This window comes from Mugil cephalus, chromosome 20 (genome assembly GCF_022458985.1).
Source record: "Mugil cephalus isolate CIBA_MC_2020 chromosome 20, CIBA_Mcephalus_1.1, whole genome shotgun sequence".
NCBI lineage: Eukaryota > Metazoa > Chordata > Actinopteri > Mugiliformes > Mugilidae > Mugil > Mugil cephalus.
Genome location: NC_061789.1, coordinates 1584255 through 1603767, shown reverse-complemented (window position 1 = coordinate 1603767; position 19513 = coordinate 1584255). Strand labels below are relative to the sequence as shown.

Genomic DNA, 19513 nt, shown 5'->3' with positions numbered 1-19513 from the left:
GCACATGTAAATAGAAATGTCAGTATTTCTTTGAAATTTCGTGAAAAATTGTCTATGAAAGGTGTGTAGCAGCTCGACCAATCAGAGAGCTTCCCCACCCCGGAAGTAAAACACGGCGTATTAATTATAATAAATAAATAAATCATTTACTTAACAATAAATAATAATTAATACTACAAATGAAATAAATGCATGAATGAAATAATAATAATTTGAATCAGTTAACGTCGGATTTTATTATTTTATATTTTCGGTGTCTGAGCTTTTTATGACGTCATCGGCGTGCGACTCCGCCGGAGAGATTCTTCTGTGAGTTTTTCACAGGGAAACAAACGATGACAACAAGTTTAAAACAAGCCTTAAAAACCCACTTTGGCTTCGACGGCTTCAGGTCCAAAATTCAGGAGGATGTCGTGAAGGCGGTCGTTAAACGTAAGTTAGAGGAAAAAATAACTTTAAATTCGCTGTTTCATTTTAATTGTATGGGTGTTTTTTGTGCCAATTTGACGCTAACTGGCTCGTAGCAACGAGAACAAGTCAGCTGGTGTTTGAGCTTGAATTAACTGTGACAGGTAGAGTTCGGATCGATGCATTAATGTGTGACACGTTGCTGACGGAGGTCTCTGTGCAGGTGACAGGGATGTGTTTGTGTGCATGCCCACTGGGGCTGGGAAGTCCCTGTGCTACCAGCTCCCTGCAGTTCTGGCTGAGGGCATCACTCTGGTTATATCCCCTCTAATCGCCCTCATACAGGTCAGTCCTCTGCAAATCCACTTTAAAAATACACCTTATTCATCCACCAGTCTCCCTAATGTCCCTAATGCAGGTTCAAGTAAGTCATTCTGCTTGAATACTTCCACATAAAAAGGTCAGTGTTTCTGTGAAAACTGTCAACGAAAGGTTTGCAGCATCTCGACTAATTGACCAACCACTTTTTTGTAGTATTTTGAAATCTTTCCTGCCTCCTGCCTATCTATTTATCTATCTGTTTATTTATTTAGTAGTATTAGTACAGTACCAGCAGAAATAAATGATGCATTACACAGCACAATGTGAGACAATATGCAGGGTTTCTGCAGAGTCTAAAAATTGATAATCTCAATTTAAAGCCCTTAAAAGACTTAAATATGAGCATATTTTGTATTCTAGGTGTTAAGTTACATTTAGTCTTCAAGTCTTAAATTGAGACTCTCTGTGTTTGTCTGACAGCGGTTTCATTTTATTTTGTTAACATTATTTTGCTGCTCATTGTGTTGTTTGGGTAAAAGGGCAGATTATATAAGATTATTCTTCTCTCTGCTCCCTTTCATTCTGATGTGGGAATATTTGTGTTTATGATGAATTATTTAGTTTTTAATCAATGAATGAAATACGGCTTCATTCATTCATTCATTTTATTTCTTCTGACTTTGTGTAGGGTTTAAATTTAACACATAATGGTCTTAAAAAGTCTTAAATCTGCAGAAACCCTGTCGTGTGGCACATAACAATCCCTAGAATAGATTCTTAGCTTTATTTTCTGTCCCAAATGGTGACAGAAAACAACAATTCAACATTAATTTCAGGAGCCTCATGATGGGAGGAGGTTTCTCTGGAGCCGACGTTTAAGAGGTTTTCACCCTTTAGCTGAGGCTTTGTGGAATTTTTCAGAGATGCAGGAAAGTGAACGTGAAGTCAAATGTCACGATTAGTTGCTTCACATCTTTCTAGAAAAGATAAGAACAAAAAATATTTGAGCAGAAACCACATCACACTCACTCCAGCACGAAAACTGTGACAAACTGAATGTGGACGTCTGGTTCTGTGTAACAAAAGGAATCAAATCAGGCCAACAAAGGAGAATTTGTAGAAGTGGACTGAAGTGTTTCTTCCAAAATTACTAAATTAGCTTATTTTTTTCCCAGCGCTGTCTAACAAGAGTAAAATAAAGCTCCTGTGCCCGTTTGAATCACAAGCATCAATAAATATCAGTTTTATTGTTGAGGAATCCTCTAGAGTGAATGTTTCTTATAAAAACATGGAGGTTGAATGAATGAAAGAAAGTTTATTTGAACACAAACAAAATGACAATAATCATAAGACAACAATGCAAAAGTAAAACGACAAAACTAAACACATTTTATGTTGAGAAGGAGCAGAAAGTAGCTAAAAATAGTAGCTAATATTTACCTATGACATATAATAATGTATAATATATACACACACATACATACAGATTGTTGTAAATCCTCAGCATGAATCAGTTTCCTGTTTCCCGTCTCCTCTGTGTGTTACCGCCCAGGACCAGGTCGACCGCCTGAGGGAGCGCAACATCCCCGCCTGCTCCATCAACTCCAAGCTCCCGGCGGGCGAGCGGCGCCTGATCCTGGCCGACCTGGGGAGCAGCAGCCCCCAGCTGAAGCTGCTGTACATCACCCCGGAGATGGTGGCGTCGCCCTCGTTCCAGCCGTGCCTCACGGACCTGTGCTCCCGCGGCCTCCTGTCCTACCTGGCCGTGGACGAGGCCCACTGCGTCTCCCAGTGGGGCCACGACTTCAGGCCCGACTACCTCAAACTCGGGGAGCTGCGCGGTCGGATGCCGGGAGTTCCCTGTTTGGCTTTGACGGCGACGGCGCCGAAGAACGTGCAGCAGGACGTCCTCCAGTCCCTGAGGCTGAACTCGCCGCTGTGTTTCGTGACTCCTGTTTTCCGCAGTAACTTGCACTACGACGTGATCTTCAGGGAGCTGCTGCCGGACCCGTACGTCCACCTGCACGCCTTCATCCAGAAGGCGCTGGGTAGCGGGCGACAGTCACAGGTCTGAGACTTTAAAGGTTTAAAGTTTAATTCTCCAAAGTTTTGAGCTCTGATGGTTTTGTGTCTTAGTTCTTCACTGCACGATACACAGATGACACCATATGGAAGATTCAGTTCAGTTTTATTTACAGCATCGGGATTATTTTCAAGTTCAGCTGCAGATTTAAACAACCAGCTTCTGTGGTGTGATTCTAAATCTCTTCATTTTAACCCTTTAACGTCCTGATGGGTGGTTTATAGGACAGCAGCAGCTTCATGAACCAATCACTGATTAACTGATTAACCACTTAGAGTTATTCTGACTTTTGTGATAGAAACTTCAAGGTCTGGTCTATAAAAAGAGACAAAGACCATGAATGAGCTCCAACATGTTCAGGAACAGCGTTCAGTTACTTTGGCTACGTCCTAAATGTCCTTTTTTTATGCAAAAAAGCTGCAATGATAAGAAGTTAAAGGTGATGTGCTTTCATCCAGCTCTAATATGAAGGATTTTATCCCACAGATACTTGATCAGTTTGGGATCTAGTGAATCTGGAGGAGTCAACACCTTCATGTCTTTTTGTTTTTTGTTTTGAGTTGTTCCTAAAGTATTTTTGTGTCTGTGTCAGACAGAATCCTGCTATGTGTCATTGCTATGGGGTTGGGGGGTCCTGGTCTGGTCTAGGTGGGGGCTACATGTCTAATGTACGTCCACACCAATGAATGAATATCAAGTTTACAAGATTCCCATCAGAACGCTGGATTGTCACAAGATGCTTTAAAAGTGCCAGTGGTCATAATGTTGTGGCTGATCGGTGTTTCACACATAAATAGAGACGACAGGAAGTAAATTATAAGTAATTAATTAATGACTTAAGGAAGCTTGGTTCTTTTTGAATATGTAAATGAAATTATAAATATTTATTTTGCATTTTGCTTATTATTTGCTACTTTATTATTATTTCTTGATGAACGTTTATTTGATTCAGGAAGTAAGTGATGCAGTAAAGTTTATAACATCTCGGATCGGTTTAATAATCAAATGTAGCATCAGCTCATGTTGAGTTTGTTATGTCGCGCTTCAGATCTTTATCATCTGGGGATAAATTCCTCCTCATCCTCACACATCACATCCTTAAATCTGACCATCATGAGCTTTTACTGATCCTCTTCTCTAACCTCTGCTGCTTCTGTCTGTGAGCAGGGCTGTGGGATCGTGTACTGTCGGACCAGGGAAGGTTGTGAGACCGTTGCCTACCAGCTGACCAAGCTCGGGGTGTCGTCGAAGGCGTATCACGCAGGTGAGACCAGACGAGATCGATAAAAACGAACAGAGGATCCACAAACTGTTCGTTAAATGATCCAACCTGTGCAGGTTTGAAGGCAGGAGATCGCACAGAAGTCCAGAACGAGTGGATGCAGGGGAAGGTTCTGGTCATCGTCGCCACCATCAGCTTCGGCATGGGAGTCGATAAAGCTAACGTCAGGTGAGAATCAGATTCAGTTATTTATTTATTTATTTATTGATTGGGCTCAGGTTGCTCAGTGTTGATGCGTCTGCAGGTTCGTAGCTCACTGGAACGTGGCTAAGTCTCTGGCCAGTTACTACCAGGAGTCCGGGCGAGCGGGGAGGGACGGCCTCCCCTCCTCCTGCCGCATATACTACTCCTCCAAGGACAAGGAGCAAATCAACTTCCTCATCCGCCAGGAGGTCACCAGGAGACAGGTCAGACCCACAACGAGGCCGAACCTCCTCGTAGTCGCTCAGAGATGATTCTGGTTCAGATTAGGATCCGGTTTAGTTTCGCTCTCAGCTCAGATTCAGAATCTTTTAAAAGGTTCATCACTAACGAACAGACTAGAAATAACTCGGGTGTGACGACATTCTCAGCTCCGAGGTAAATGGAACGTGGCACGAGCTTGTGTCCTCATATGTGGACACAGGGATTATTTCACTCTGTGTTATAATAAAGTCACCGGTGTGTAACAAAAGGGCAAAGACAGAAATGATGAAGTCCCAGCGTCCTCAAACGAGGACTTGCTAATTAACGACGTCGTAGCTCGTTACTATTATTTAAGCTCAAGTTTCAGCCGTAGAATTTGACGAGGTTTTATCACTTTGTCCATTTTTTTCGTGATTGGCTGCAGAAAGAAGAACTTTAACGGACGTAAAATGAGGCGACGTCTGAACGGTTTTTTCACGTTTTTTTTTTTTTTTGATCTCGTCTGCAGGAGAAACGTGGTTCAGCTAAAGAGTCGGACAAATCCGCCCTCACAGACTTCGGAGCCATGGTGTCGTTCTGTGAACAGGAAGGGTGAGTGGAAAGGAAACAGCCGCGCACACAGTGGATTTTTATCATTTTTATTATTATTTTTTAGATGTAAACACAAACCGGTAGCTTACATGACTGTATATATATATTTATATATATTTATTTATAGATCATAGTTGCTTTTCCGTTCCTGTGCAGCAGAGGGCAGACTTTCTCCCTCTTTACGTTATGAGTCACTCTCAGGTTTGAAAACAACTTTTAACTCTTTAGTAGTGACACAAAGAACCACGTTTGTCCGTCTTAAAGTTTCGCCTGTTTTATTTGAGGCAGCTTGAAGTTCGATCTCCTCTCAGGAAGGTTCAGGTGCAGTGATTCTCTGAGGAATGTGGATTCACCTGAAATCCTGGCAGCAGGTTCTCCTCCTCCTCCTCCTCCTCCTCCTCCTCCTCCTCCTCCTGCTCCGTGTTTGACTTTATGGTTCAAAGTCCTCGCCTCCTAACACACACACATACGTACGTTTTTAAAACCTCCCCAGGAGGAAAAACTCGTCTGTGCTGCAGACGTCCGAGTCTCAAATGTCGGAGCTCGTCTCTTTGGTCTTTCGTCTGCAGCAGCAGCAGCAGCAGCAGGTCATGCACGTCAGCGCCACCATGAGGACGATCATGACTGCAGAGATTAAACAGAAAATAGAAACATCTTTACTGTCTTTGCATCCACCGTGCAACAACTTTTCACGATGCACGAGAAAAAGCAGAAGAGTTTGAAGTGTTGGGTCTGTCGAGTGTGTCGGGGGGTGAGGAAGGTTTTAGAGAAGAGAGACTCACGGATGAAGGTGATGAGGATGAAGAAGCCTCCCAGCTCTGCAGGATGAGCTTCAGGAAGAGCTTTCAGCTTGGCCCATATCCCGCTGAGGAGGCTCATCGTCTCCTCTCTGGCGTCCATCCCGGCTCAGGCACCAGGATGTGACCCCGGTTTCTCCGAGCGCTGAGGGGATGAGGGCGACGCTGCAGCTAAAGCGTCCGGCTAAAGAGGAGGGAGAGTGTGCGTCAGTCTGTGTTTAACTAACAGGTTCAACGGCGTCGGCCTGGAGGAGAACGAGGCCCGAGTGTTTCTCTGCTGGGTGGAGGCCGAGTGTCAGGTTTAGCTGTTGACTGTGGCTGAATTGTTGAGATGGGTGTGACGCTTTGAGGCTGCGTCGGCGTCGGGTTCTTTCTGAATCATCTGTTGTGCGTTTAAAAGAAGGTTTGACGGGATTGTTTCTGAAAAACATTCTCACAACAATGTTCAGTGCACCTGTGCAATAATTCCTTCATCTACCTGGGAGGGACCTCAGGTTTCCTTTATTACATCTGCACAATAAAGGATCTTATTCTATTCTATTCTATTCTATTCTATTCTATTCTATTCTATTCTATTCTATTCTATTCTGGGTCTGAGCATCGATGCTGATTTTCTTATTTAGTTCAGTTAATGTTTGCTTGTTTTAGATTAGATTAGATTAGAGTCTTTATTGTCATTGCACGGTAGCATATAACAATATACGTTGCACAACGAAATTTAGGTGCTTGTGCTTCACGCGTGGATGAAACCGTGCAAGATTTGTCTTTGTGCAAAACTCGTCCTGCAGGATTTGTGACGAGAGGTCGCGGGAAAAATCTATATGTAAATCAGGATGGATTTGAATCGTTTCTGCAGGAAAAACACTGCGATGAATGAGTGATAATCTTCTCTAAACTGGCAGATAGTTTAAGGGAAGGAAAGGAAGTTTTATTTGTACCTGAGGGCAGATTTGTTTTGCAGGTTTTTACACTTAGGACAAAGATAGAAAACAGAGACAACAAGACACAGAAACTAAACAGAAAATAAAGTCAGTACATTTAAGTTTAGTCCATTAAAAATAAACGGTTTGGTTTTACAGACTTTTGATCTGCGACTTTAAAATAGTGGCGTCTTGTATAAGAACAGAAACATGTGCAGACTCCACCGACTGGCTCTGTGAGGGGGGGGGGGGCGACGACATGTAAATACCATCATCCTGTTTAGTGACACATGAAAACATCTGATCCTGGATGTGAAGCTGGTTCACATTGTTCTGCATCGTCTGTAATTATCATTAATTATCAGGTCGCCTGTTTATTAGTGTTGTTTCCTTCTTCTTCTTCTTCTTCTTCTTCTTCTGGATAAATGTCATAAAGACTGTGAAGCTGAGTCTGAGCTTCCTCTAAAACACACACTGAATATTAAGCTCATTTCTCGTGGGGTTTTTGGGAAACGGTCTCAAAAACAAACACGAAAGCCTGATTGTTAAATCGAATTAACTCTGCGCAGGAACAGATAGTTTACAGTTGAGTAACTCTTGTAAACAGACTCGTTTTTGTCCCATGAACATGAAATAAAAGCAGCAGACGGGAAAGAAAGCGGATGTTTAATAACATCAACTAATCACGACAATTTATTTTGTTTAGTTTAGACTTAAAAAAATCAGATTTTGTCTTTTAACGCGGCTTTTTCAGCCACTTTGACACAGTAGCTGTTCACAAATCTTCTTCTTCTTCTTCTCCTTCTTTTTATTCGTCTCCGTATTTTAAAGGTTTTTCTTTAAACACATTCTTTGAATTCTTCCCCCGACCTCCCGTCTCTCTGCACTGAAAACACACTCACCTGTGAGAGCTCGTGTTGTTTTTGCTCCTTCCTCAAACTCGGCCGGACTCAGTGATGATGAAGAGGAGGAGGTGGAGGAGGTGGAGGTGGGGGGGTTCCCTGATGGGGGGGAGAAGGAGTCCGGTCTGTTTGCTCCTCGGTGTTTGTTGTCGTCCTCTGCTCTTTGTTAGACGGAGCCTCGGAGGATCCTGTTTTCTCTCTGACTCTCGGTCCTGCCTGGGAGTGACTTTATGCCTCTCCTCTTTTTACCCCTCCTCCTCCTCCTCCTCCTCCTCCTCCTCCTCCTCCTCCTCCTCCTCCTACTCCGGTGAGGCTGCAGCTCTGTTTCACGCTGGGCTTTGTTGCGTGTTGGTGTGGTTTTATCCTACATCTCACATCCACAGCGTCTCCTCTTTTATAATAAAAAGGATCAGAGCTTCCTGGCGTTGGACTCGTTGTTGGAGACGTGTGACGATAGAAACTAAAATGTGTCTAAAAACCTTAAAAACGTCGTCGCCTCCTCGTTCTGGTGTCGATGTTGAACCAGGAGCCGAAGCTGTTGGACTCATTGAGTTTATTTCATAACGAAAAAGCATCGACCCCGGTGGCGGTTACGCAACGGATCAATCAATGGTGAACCAGACACACTGGTGCAGCACTTTGAGAACACACCCTGTTCACTCTGTTCACTCTGTTCACTCGCATACACACCGGTCAGGCACAACATTATGACCACCTTCCTCATTCTGTGCAGGTGGCTTGTAAGAGGCTGCGTGCATCCTGCTGGGGGCGCTCTTTGAAACACTTTGAAACACTTTGAAACACGTCTCGCAGATTTCTGAAAAATAAAAATGTGCATGTTTTCCTCTCGTAATGTCGCACTGCAAACTCTTTAAATCGCTTTAAATCCGGTCGTACACGTCTTCAAACACGCTCTCAAAGTCCTGGATTTAAAAAATAAATAAATAAATCATTGCACAATCCTCAACAAATACAGGTTTCTACGATTTAGATCAGCTGCATCCAGTGTTTCCAGGGAGATAAAACATAAGAGTTTGTTTCACAGAGCTCATATAAAGAAAATCTAAAGAAATGAACTTTTTATTTAAACATTTTGCATAACTTTATGACTATATACATATATTGAATGAATGACAGGCTATTTAGAAATGTAAGTTATCAAAAGAAGAGAATGAATAAATAAATAAATGTAATAAAGCCACACATATACTTACATAAACATACACACATATAAATTAAGGCATAAAGATTAAATATATAATGAAATTTACATAACATGTTAACGTTTTATGATATTAATAATAGTAGAAGCTCCCAACAAAAATAACAATGGTTCTAAAGTAACGTCTGTCTCCAAAGTAGCATCAATTTCCCATTTAACATTTTTCCCAGAATCCTTGTGTTACTGGTTTAAATGTTATTCACTTCTCCTGATCAACGGTCATAATGTTATGGCGGATTGGTGTATAACGTTGGATCGTATTCACTCGTTTCTGATTGAATTTTGTTCCAGACTCTGTTTAACTCCTGTGATTTGTTTCTCGACCCTCAGCTGCCGCCACGCCACCATCTCCAAGTTCTTCGGGGACCAGACGCCGAAATGCGCCGGCGCCTGCGACTTCTGCCGGAACCCGAAGCTGGTCCGAGCTCAGCTGGCGCGGGCGGCGGCGCTCAGCACCAGGACCGAGGCGGCGAGCAGAGAACCCACGGGGCCGTTCGGGTTCCAGCCGGGCGTCTACGAGGGAGGGAAGAAAGGCTACGGCTTCGAAAGGCAGGGCGGCGCCCACGGCCGGCGTTAAATGTTAAAGGTCGTTTAGTGTTGTTGTTGTTGTTCTGACGCTGGCGTCCTGCAGGTTCGACGAAGTGGAGGCGGGAAGCAGCGAGGACGACTCCCTGAAGAGGAAGAAGGAGTTTTCAGATCTTTACAAGAAGCAGATGAACCTGCGGAAGGTGATGAACTTTAACCTCTGGGACGTTTCTGTGTTTTTATGTATTCTTTAATGTGCACAGTGATAAAAAAAACGCTACGAAAAACGACCACGAACGTTTCAGAAAACACAACAACTTTACAGAAAACACAACAACATTTCAGAAAACACAACAACATTTCAGAAAACACAACAACATTTCAGAAAACACAATGACATTACAGAAAACGCAACACCATTTAAGAAAACACAATGACAATACACAACAACATTTCAGAAAACACAACAACATTACAGAAAACGCAACAACATTTCAGAAAACACAACAAAATTTTTGAAAACACAACAACTTTACAGAAAACGCAACATTTCAGAAAATGCAACAAAATTACAGAAAACACAACGACATTACACAACAACATTTCACAAAAAGCAACATTTCACAAAACACAACAAGATTTCACAAAACACAACAACATTTTAGAAAACACAATGACATTATAGAAAACACAACATTTCACAAAAACACATTATTTCAGAAAACACAACGACATTACACAACAACATTTCACAAAAAGCAACATTTCACAAAACACAACAACATTTCACAAAACACAACAACATTTTAGAAAACACAATGACATTTTAGAAAACACATCAACATTTCAGAAAACACAACAACATTTCAGAAAACACAACAACATTTTAGAAAACACAACGACATTACAGAAAACACAACATTTTACAAAAACAGAACATTTCACAAAACACAACAAAATTATAAAAAACACAATGACAATGATAATTACACAAAACATTCACAAAAAATGACATTACATTTCAGAAAACACAACAACATTTAAGAAAAAGACAAAATTTCAGAAAACACAACAATATTTCACAAAATCACATTTCAAAACACAACCACATTTCAGTTTAGGGACGACACTTGTTGTTTCCGATTGTTTCTGACGGCAGCGACTCACACTTTTTTCCAGAGTGTGGACACTAGTACATGTTGTCTGCTTTTAAAACCTCTTCCCGTTGTGTGTGTACGCGCCCACGTAGTCGACCGTGGCAGCGAAACAACCAATCACATCACACCAGCTTATATTTTAGTCCCTAACTTTTCCATAATCTGACATGTCGTTGTGTTTTGGCTTTCAGGGCCACCGTAGATGGGAGTTCCCCCCAAGATGCTAAATGATTTCAACTCATTAAGTTACTGTTGTGTAATTTGGTCTTTAACTTTCAGTAACTTTAGTAACAATTTCTGAGCCAAAGTTTGAAGGAAAACGTTCCAAACTGATTTGAAGTTGTGAGATGAATTTAAAAAACACAGGTTCATGTATGAACTCACTACTGTAAACAACAACATAAATAACTACTGTTAGCGATGTGTTAGCGACGTATTAGCTAGCATGTGTTCTATGAACACGAAACAACATGAAAAGCGTCAGATTTTAAGCCTCTAAAAACAGGAGACTGCGTCAAACTGGAGTCAAACATGTAAAATGTTCCCTCTGATTCTGCTATTTGTGGAGCGGAGAAGGAAAAGCAGCTCAGGAAGGTTTTCACATCTGTGTGCCAGCTGTTGGAAGGAGGTATGTGTGCAGTATGTGTGGGGGGGGGGTGGGGGGGGGGGGGGGCTGTTGCTCAATCGATCCCACATGTTCAGTTGAACTAACTCAAACATTTTAGTAGAAAACAAACGGTTTAAAAAACACAAAGACGCAGCAACGTCAGGATTTTTAGAACAACTACATTAAGGATAATAATAAGAAGCTAAACTGATTTATTTTGCAGCCTCCGCTGTAAAATAAATCAGTCATCCGTCAGAGATTCGTCTGAAACGTGTCGCCAGTGAGTGTGACACATGTTCTACCAGCAGTTACAAGAAAGAAACATGTGGAGGATTAATCCCAGGACCATGAATACGATAATAACAATAAAACTTAACTTGGCGCGTTCGCTTGGAAAATCTGACTCCGTTTCAGAGCCCTGGCATTAATTACGCAGTTAAACCGCAACTTCTCATGATTTATTTATTTATTTACTAATTCTACTTGTAAATCTTTCAGTCGTTTCTGCATAAAAATATTTCAAAACATCAGCAGATTGTGACACAAGTCCTGAAAATAAGCAAATAGAACCCGGTCGAACACACGTGCATTAGTTTATTCTGCAAAATTAGACAATATTATCCTCCTGAGACCCGGCGTCCTCATACGGGGACGTTACGATTTAGCTTATTCTGCTTCATTTAGACCTGTTGTCCTCATAAAGAGACACTTTAGTCTCGTTAGCGAAGGGTCGATGTCCTTGTTAACTTTTCTAGTTTAATGTGACGTGAAAATTTAACAAATTACTAACAAAGTACTTGTTTGAGGACGTTGGGATTTTATCGTTTCCAGTTCTGATTTTGCATTAAAATAGTTTTATATTGTTGTTCACACTTTGGGACTTAAATTATTACATGATTTCTCTCAAAATCTTGATCTTATCTTTACTTCCTGAGACCTGAGCTTTTGTTTGGTTTTTCATTTTTAATTTCTGCATTTCTCTTTATTTGGGTTTAGTAGAACCTAAGAAGTTAATTATGTCCTCATATGTGGACACAGGGATTATTTTAGTATCTTTTTCAGTATTATAATTAAGTCACCAATACATAACAAAATATAAAACTGTTCAATTTCATGTCCGTGCAAAAGCAGAATTGCAAATAATTAAATCCCAGCGTCCTCAAACGAGTACTTGCTAATTAGCGAAGTTATAGCTCGTTACTGTTGATAGAATTAAATTATATTGAACGAAAAAGGTTAATAAACATAAATAAACAACTTTCAACTATAAAATTTGATGAGTTTTTGTACTTTGTCCTCTTTAGAACACTGAAATGAACATTATCATGTTTTTAAAAGTTTAAATGAAGCAGAATAATAATCAACCATGAACCTAAAATTGAACGTCCACATGTGAGGACACAGGGTCTCACAAGTTAATTACAAGTTAATTTCCAGGTAAAATCCGACTCCACGTGTTCAGAATGTTTCCATGGTTCAGTTCCTGGTTTAGTTTCTATAAATCAGCTCAGATATAAAGAGTTGTTGTTGCTCATCAGGCTGGATGAGCCAACAAACATCACAATATAATAATAGTGGGAGAGGAACCCAGAGGAACCAGAGGAACCAGGGGAACTTCTAAACCTCCAGGTTTGAGTTTTAAAGCCTCATGTTTCTGTTTGTTTCAGGTCAGCGACGCTCCGAAGGACGACTTCGTTCCTCCAGGTAAACATTTAGTTTTATAACCGTGTCTCCAGCTTCGTTTTCTCTACATCTTTTTTTTTTTTACCCATGAATCTTTGTGTCGCGTAGACGCCGACTGTCCTCTGAGAGAAGCCGACAGCCAGAGGATCCCCAGGCTCACGGTCAAGGTACGCGATAAAAACTCATTCCTCACCGCGAATAAACTAGAACCTCACTGAGAACCACAGCATGTTTACATGTTTGTTGTTTAATGTTTGCGTTTCCAGGCCAGAGAGCACTGCCTGTCCCTGCTGCAGGAGGCGCTGCGTGGCCAGCAGGGGGCGCAAGATGCATTCAGGTGATTATTCCTACACTTTACTAAACTACTCCAAGGTTTAAAGGCTGTGTATTTATTTAGTTATTTATTTGTACCATGATATAGAGACAATAGCACAGACATAGATAAAAAAAAAGATGCATAAAGTGTAGGAGACGTAAAAAAATAAATAAATAGAGAAATTAATAGAATAAATAATAAATATTTGGAAATGTACAAGAAGAAAACATAAAATAATTAATATAAATTTAGGAAATGCAAAAATCATTGTACATGCATAATATATATAAATAGAAGTAACAAAAAATAAAAATTTAAATTGAAGAAATATAGAAAGAAATAAGTAAAGAAAAACAGGAAATAAAAGAATGAATAAAAATGAAAAATAAAAATGTGGAAAAGTGGGGAAAAAAATAATAAAAATTAGTAATTAATTAATATTTAAAAAAAAAACAAATATAATAAAAATGTGGAAATATAAAGATAAAAGAATTGATAGAAATTAGGAAATCAAAAGAGAAATAAAAAAAAATGAAACATAAAAGTAAAGGAAAAAAAAATCCAATAAATTGTAATTAATTAATTTTCAAAAAAACAAATCATTAATTAAATATTGGAAATATAAGATGAAAAGAATTGATATAATTGGTAAAAAAAGAGAAAAAAAGAAAAAAATGAAACAAAAAGTAAGAGGATAAATCACCACACATCCCCCAATTAGTTTGCGTGGACCTGACAGCCAATTTCAATGCAAAATCTCCAACTGAAAATCTTAAAATACCCTTTAACGGTTTTTTCTATATTGACCATCATCAGTAACATGCAGGTAACGTTAATCATTCTATTAAGGTTGAGATAAGAAAACCAAGACGAAAGAAAACAGGAATAAATATTAGAGACGAGAGAACACCAATGAGACTCCGGTGCCTATAACCACCTCCCTCCTTCTCCTCCTTTCTCTTCTCTCCTCGACCTGACGACTCAAGTCCTTAAACCAGCACATGTAACATTACACAGCTGCTCGGGTTCTGAGTCTGAAGGAATCACCTGTCCTTTCATCCTTCTTGCATCTTATCCATTTGTATCATTCAGTTGTAGTTACTCGTCTTTATCTGTGAGGTGTAGAGTGTAAAGCATTTGCAGTCCTTAGTCCTTATATGAAAAAGGGTAGTATCACGGATCTCTCTTCTTGTCTTTTCCTTTTTAGTCCTCTTCTCTCGATCCTTACGCTTCAGGTGTTCATGTCAGTCTATTGTAAGTCAACTATTCAGGTTCTTGTAGTCTTGAAGGACCTTGGATCTTGTAGTCCTTTTGCAGTCTGTAGTCCTATTTGTAGTCCTTATTGTAGTTTTGTAGTCCTTATTGCAGTCTTGTAGTCCTATTTGTAGTCATTTTTGCAGTCTTGTAATCCTTATTGTAGTTTTGTAGTCCTTATTGCAGTCTTGTAGTCCTATTTGTAGTCCTTATTGTAGTTTTGTAGTCCTTATTGTAGTTTTGTAGTCCTATTTGTAGTCCTTATTGCAGTCTTGTAGTCCTTATTGTAGTCTTGTAGTCCTTATTGTAGTCTTGTAGTCCTTATTGCAGTCTTGATCTAATGTCCTTATTGTAGTCTTGTAGTCCTTATTGCAGTTTTGTAGTCCTTATTGCAGTCTTAGCCTTGTAGTCCTTATTAGTGTAGTCCTTTGTAGTCCTTATTGCAGTCTTGTAGTCCTTAGTGTAGTGTAGTCCTTATTGTAGTCTTGTAGTTCTTTTGCGTCTTTAGTCATTGTAGTCCTATTTTGTAGTCCTTATTGCAGTCTTGTAAGTCCTTATTGTAGTCTTGTAGTCTTTTGCATCGATCGTAGCTTCGTCCGTTTATTTGTAGTCCTTTTATCGTCTTATTGTAGTTTTGTAGTCCTTTTGTATTTAGTCCTATTGTAGTCCTTTATTCGTTGTAGTCCTTATTGCAGTCTTGTAGTCCTTATTGTAGTCTTGTAGTCCTTATTGCAGTCTTGTAGTCCTTATTGTAGTTTTGTAGTCCTTATTGTAGTCTTGTAGTCCTTATTGCAGTTTTGTAGTCCTTATTGCAGTCTTGTAGACCTATTTGTAGTCCTTATTGCAGTCTTGTAGTCCTTATTGCAGTCTTGTAGTCCTATTTGTAGTCCTTATTGCAGTCTTGTAGTCCTTAGTGTAGTTTTGTAGTCCTTATTGTAGTCTTGTAGTTCTTTTTGCAGTCTTGTAGTCGAATTTGTAGTCCTTATTGCAGTCTTGTAGTCCTTATTGTAGTCTTGTAGTCCTTATTGTAGTCTTGTAGTCCTTTTTGCAGTCTTGTAGTCCTTCGTGTAGTCCTTATTGTAGTCTTGTAGTTCTTCTTGCAGTCTTGTAGTCCTATTTGTAGTCCTTTTTGCAGTCTTGTAATCCTTATTGTAGTTTTGTAGTCCTTATTGTAGTTTTGTAGTCCTATTTGTAGTCCTTATTGCAGTCTTGTAGTCCTTATTGCAGTCTTGTAGTCCTTATTGTAGTCTTGTAGTCCTTATTGCAGTCTTGTAGTCCTTATTGTAGTTTTGTAGTCCTTATTGTAGTCTTGTAGTCCTTATTGCAGTTTTGTAGTCCTTATTGCAGTCTTGTAGACCTATTTGTAGTCCTTATTGCAGTCTTGTAGTCCTATTTGTAGTCCTTATTGCAGTCTTGTAGTCCTTAGTGTAGTTTTGTAGTCCTTATTGTAGTCTTGTAGTTCTTTTTGCAGTCTTGTAGTCGAATTTGTAGTCCTTATTGCAGTCTTGTAGTCCTTATTGTAGTCTTGTAGTCCTTTTTGCAGTCTTGTAGTCCTTCGTGTAGTCCTTATTGTAGTCTTGTAGTTCTTCTTGCAGTCTTGTAGTCCTATTTGTAGTCCTTAATGCAGTTTTGTAGTCCTTATTGTAGTCTTGTAGTCCTTCTTGCAGTCTTGTAGTCCTATTTGTAGTCCTTATTGCAGTTTTGTAGTCCTTATTGCAGTCTTGTAGTCCTTAGTGTAGTTTTGTAGTCCTTCTTGCAGTCTTGTAGTCCTATTTGCAGTCCTTATTGCAGTCTTGTAGTCCTTATTGTAGTCTTGTAGTCCTTCTTGCAATCTTGTAGTCCTATTTGTAGTCCTTATTGCAGTCTTGTAATCCTTATTGTAGTTTTTTAGTCCTTATTGCAGTCTTGTAGTCCTTATTGCAGTCTTGTAGTCCTACTTGTAGTCATTCTATCGGTATGTAGTGTCTGTGGTTTGCTGGATAGTAGAACCAGTAAATGTCCAATGAATGGATTTGAAAGTCTGGACGTGTGATTGGTGGAGATTTGGAGACGTTCGTCATTAAAGTCTCTTTCCTTCCTCCAGCTGAAGCGTAAGAGAGTAGGAGCAGGAGAGAGAGGCTCATCGAACCCCTTCATGAGCGCCAGGGACCTCCTGCAGACCTCCACCTCCTCCACCTCGGACGGAGGCGGCTTCTTCAACCAGAGCTCAGGAGACACGACCGTCCAGACGAGCAGGGAGAGACTAAAGGAGACGGATCCCTCAGCAACGTCGTCCACCGCCAGAGCCAACGCCACCTCCTCCTCCACCACCTCCTCCACCACCTCCTCCTCCACCACCTCCTCCACCACCACCTCCTCCCCCCTCAGCAGCCCGACAAAAGGAGGAAGAGTCAGGAGCAAGAAGCAGCAGAAACTGGAGGAAGCTGCAAAGACGTCCAGAGACATTTCCCTCTACTTCACAAAGAAACAACCCACAGAGAAAACTCAGGAGGAGCAGAAAGAGGAGAAAGAGGAGGAGACGGAGGAGAAGGAGGAGGAGGAGGAGCTGCCGAAGGAGCCAACGTTAGCAGCCAGCAGCCCTGACACCGACAGACTGATGCTCATACCTGATACTGACGAGGAGGAGGAGCAGGAGGAGCAGGAGGAGCTGCCTCAGCAACAGGAGGAGACGCCCATGACGGAGTAAATGAACTTTTAGTGTCATCAACGCGTCGTAGCTGAAGTGTTTTATCGACTCTTAACTGTTTCACTGTCACACAGGAAACCTGAGGAGGAGGTGGAACCTCCGACGCTCCAGGAGGAAGTGAAGCTGCAGGAGGAGGTGAAGCTCAAGGAGGAGGTGAAGCTGCAGGAGGAGGTGAAGCTACAAGAGGTGAGGTTGATCTGCTACTCGACAAGTTTTAAACTCGTTCTTACACTTATAAAGTAAAAAAAGTCAGATATGAATGAAAGGAAATATAAAGAGAAATAAAAGAATAACTAAAAATTAGGAAATATAAAGAGGAATCGAATGGAAGAAAAATAAAAATGAGTAAATGTATAGAGAAATAAATAGATAAATAATAATAGTAAAAAAAAAATATGTAGTTAAAAATAGATTAAAGAATGAATAAAAATCGGGAAGTATTAAAAAAATAAAAATAAGAAAAAATGTTCTCAACTATAGAGAGAAATTAATAAAATAAATAATAAATATTTGGAACTATAAAGACAAATTAGAAATATAAAAAAAGAAGATATAAAAAAATAAAGAAAAAATATTACATGTATATGGAAGATGAAAATAAATTAATATAAACAAAATACAAAGACAAATAAATGAATAGAAAAATAAAAACTGGAAATACATGAAGTGAAAAAATAACAGAATTAATTAAAATTAGGAAATATTTTAAAAAGAAACTAAATGAAGAAATATACAGAGAAATAAAGAAATAAATAAAAAAATTAGGAAATATCTTAAAGAAAGGAGATATAATAAAAATGTTGAAATATAAAGATAAAAGAATTAATAGAAATTTAAAGAGAAATAAAAAGAAGTCTTTGAAAATATAAAAAAATAATAAGAGGATAAATCCAAACATGAATTAACATAAATTAATAAAAGTGCATAAATATAAAGAGAAATAAATAAATAAAATTTAAAGTGAAGAAATATAGAGAGAAATTTATATAAAAATTTAAATAAAAGAATTAATAAACAATGAAAAATAAAAACATGGAAATATAGAAAGTGAATAAAAATGTGGAAATGTAAAGATAAAATAATGAATAGAAATGAGGAAATCTAAAGAGAAATACTAGTTGGGACAATAATAACTATAATAATCCTCTGATGCTCGTCTCTCAGATCTCAGGAGACAAGAAGACGAAGGGGGAGTCGTCTCCCCCGGCGAAGCGTCGCGTCACCTTCAACCCCAACGTCCAGGAGAGATCGGTGCAGCCGGCCAGCGAGCCGCCGAAGGCCGTGAGCCTGAAGGAGGCGGCCGACATCGTGGTCCGATACCTGGACCCCTTCTACACTCAGGGGAAGTTCGCCACCAAGGTGTGTTAAGGGGTGAGGGGGTGAGGAGGGTGAGGAGGGGGGAGCGTTCAGGATGAATTCTGAGGCCGTTTCTTCTCTCGTAGGAGCTGTTCAAGTCTTTCGCTCGCTACCTGTCTCACCTTCTCGCCGAGGGGAGGAGTCGAGGAAAAGGTCAAGGTAAAAAAGGGGCGGGGTTATGAGGAGGAGGAAGGGGGCGGGGCTAGGAGGAGCATGACGACGTAACCCGGGATCCTGTCTGACTCTGGTCTCTGTGGATCCACAGTTAAAGCCGAAGCCAAATCTCTCATCAAGAAGTTCTTCAGCAGAGTCCAGCGCTGCGAGAGCGAAGCCGACTGGAAGAACCTGAAAAAGCTGCACGGCTGCAAGACCACGGAGAACGATGAGTGAATGAGTGAATGAATGGATGCATGAATGAGTGAATGCATGAGGCGTCACACTCTCCTGCCTTCTCGTGTCCTCGGTGCCTTCGCTTCTGTGTCGTCTGCGGACGAGGTTTACGCTCAGAGTCCGTTTGCTGCTGGTTCTGCTCGGTTTCCTGCTGCTGCTGAAGGAGCCGACGTCAGAAATGAAGCAATAAAAAAAAAGAGACTGACGGTTAAAGAGGAAACACGGAGAGAAGACAACGGTCACCAAACGTTTTAAAGAATATGTGCTGGTCCTGTTGATGTGTGGGAAATAAAGGTCGGTGTGTCCACTGCTGTAAAGACGTAAAGAAATGATGATGATAATAAATGTGGAAATGTAAAGAGAAGTAAATGAATCAATAAATGTGGAATTATAGAGGAAACTGGAAGATGTTAGAGAAATATGAAAAGTATAAAAATAAAAAAAATATAAAAATGCAGAAATACAAAGAGAATTATTTTAAGTATATAAAGAACAAATACAAGTAAATAAAAAATACATAAAAGATGAAAAAAATTAAATCTGAAGAGAAAGATTTGAAATACATAGAAAACAATATGTTGAACTAAAATATAAAAATACACAAAAGA

At 40.0% G+C, this 19513-nt stretch overlaps 1 protein-coding gene and 1 long non-coding RNA gene across 2 annotated transcripts; one reads left to right on the top strand and one right to left on the bottom strand.

Annotated features, from left to right (window-relative positions):
• The first annotated feature begins 290 nt into the window (after positions 1 to 290).
• recql5 (RecQ helicase-like 5) lies at positions 291 to 19498 on the top strand. Its single transcript, XM_047571827.1, has 17 exons — positions 291 to 432; positions 632 to 753; positions 2282 to 2797; positions 3980 to 4076; positions 4151 to 4262; positions 4339 to 4501; positions 5008 to 5090; positions 9262 to 9480; positions 9563 to 9659; positions 12888 to 12924; positions 13012 to 13070; positions 13170 to 13240; positions 16523 to 17155; positions 17234 to 17327; positions 18324 to 18518; positions 18602 to 18674; positions 18781 to 19498. The coding sequence occupies exons 1-17, from the start codon at positions 336 to 338 to the stop codon at positions 18903 to 18905; spliced, it is 2793 nt and encodes a 930-aa protein (XP_047427783.1). The 5' UTR covers positions 291 to 335; the 3' UTR covers positions 18906 to 19498.
• On the bottom strand, positions 5122 to 7925 carry LOC124998492. The gene is made up of 3 exons (XR_007111061.1): positions 7710 to 7925; positions 5873 to 6071; positions 5122 to 5714 (listed from the first exon to the last, which is right to left on the bottom strand). It is a non-coding gene; the product is annotated as an uncharacterized LOC124998492 (long non-coding RNA).
• Positions 19499 to 19513: the final 15 nt, after the last annotated feature.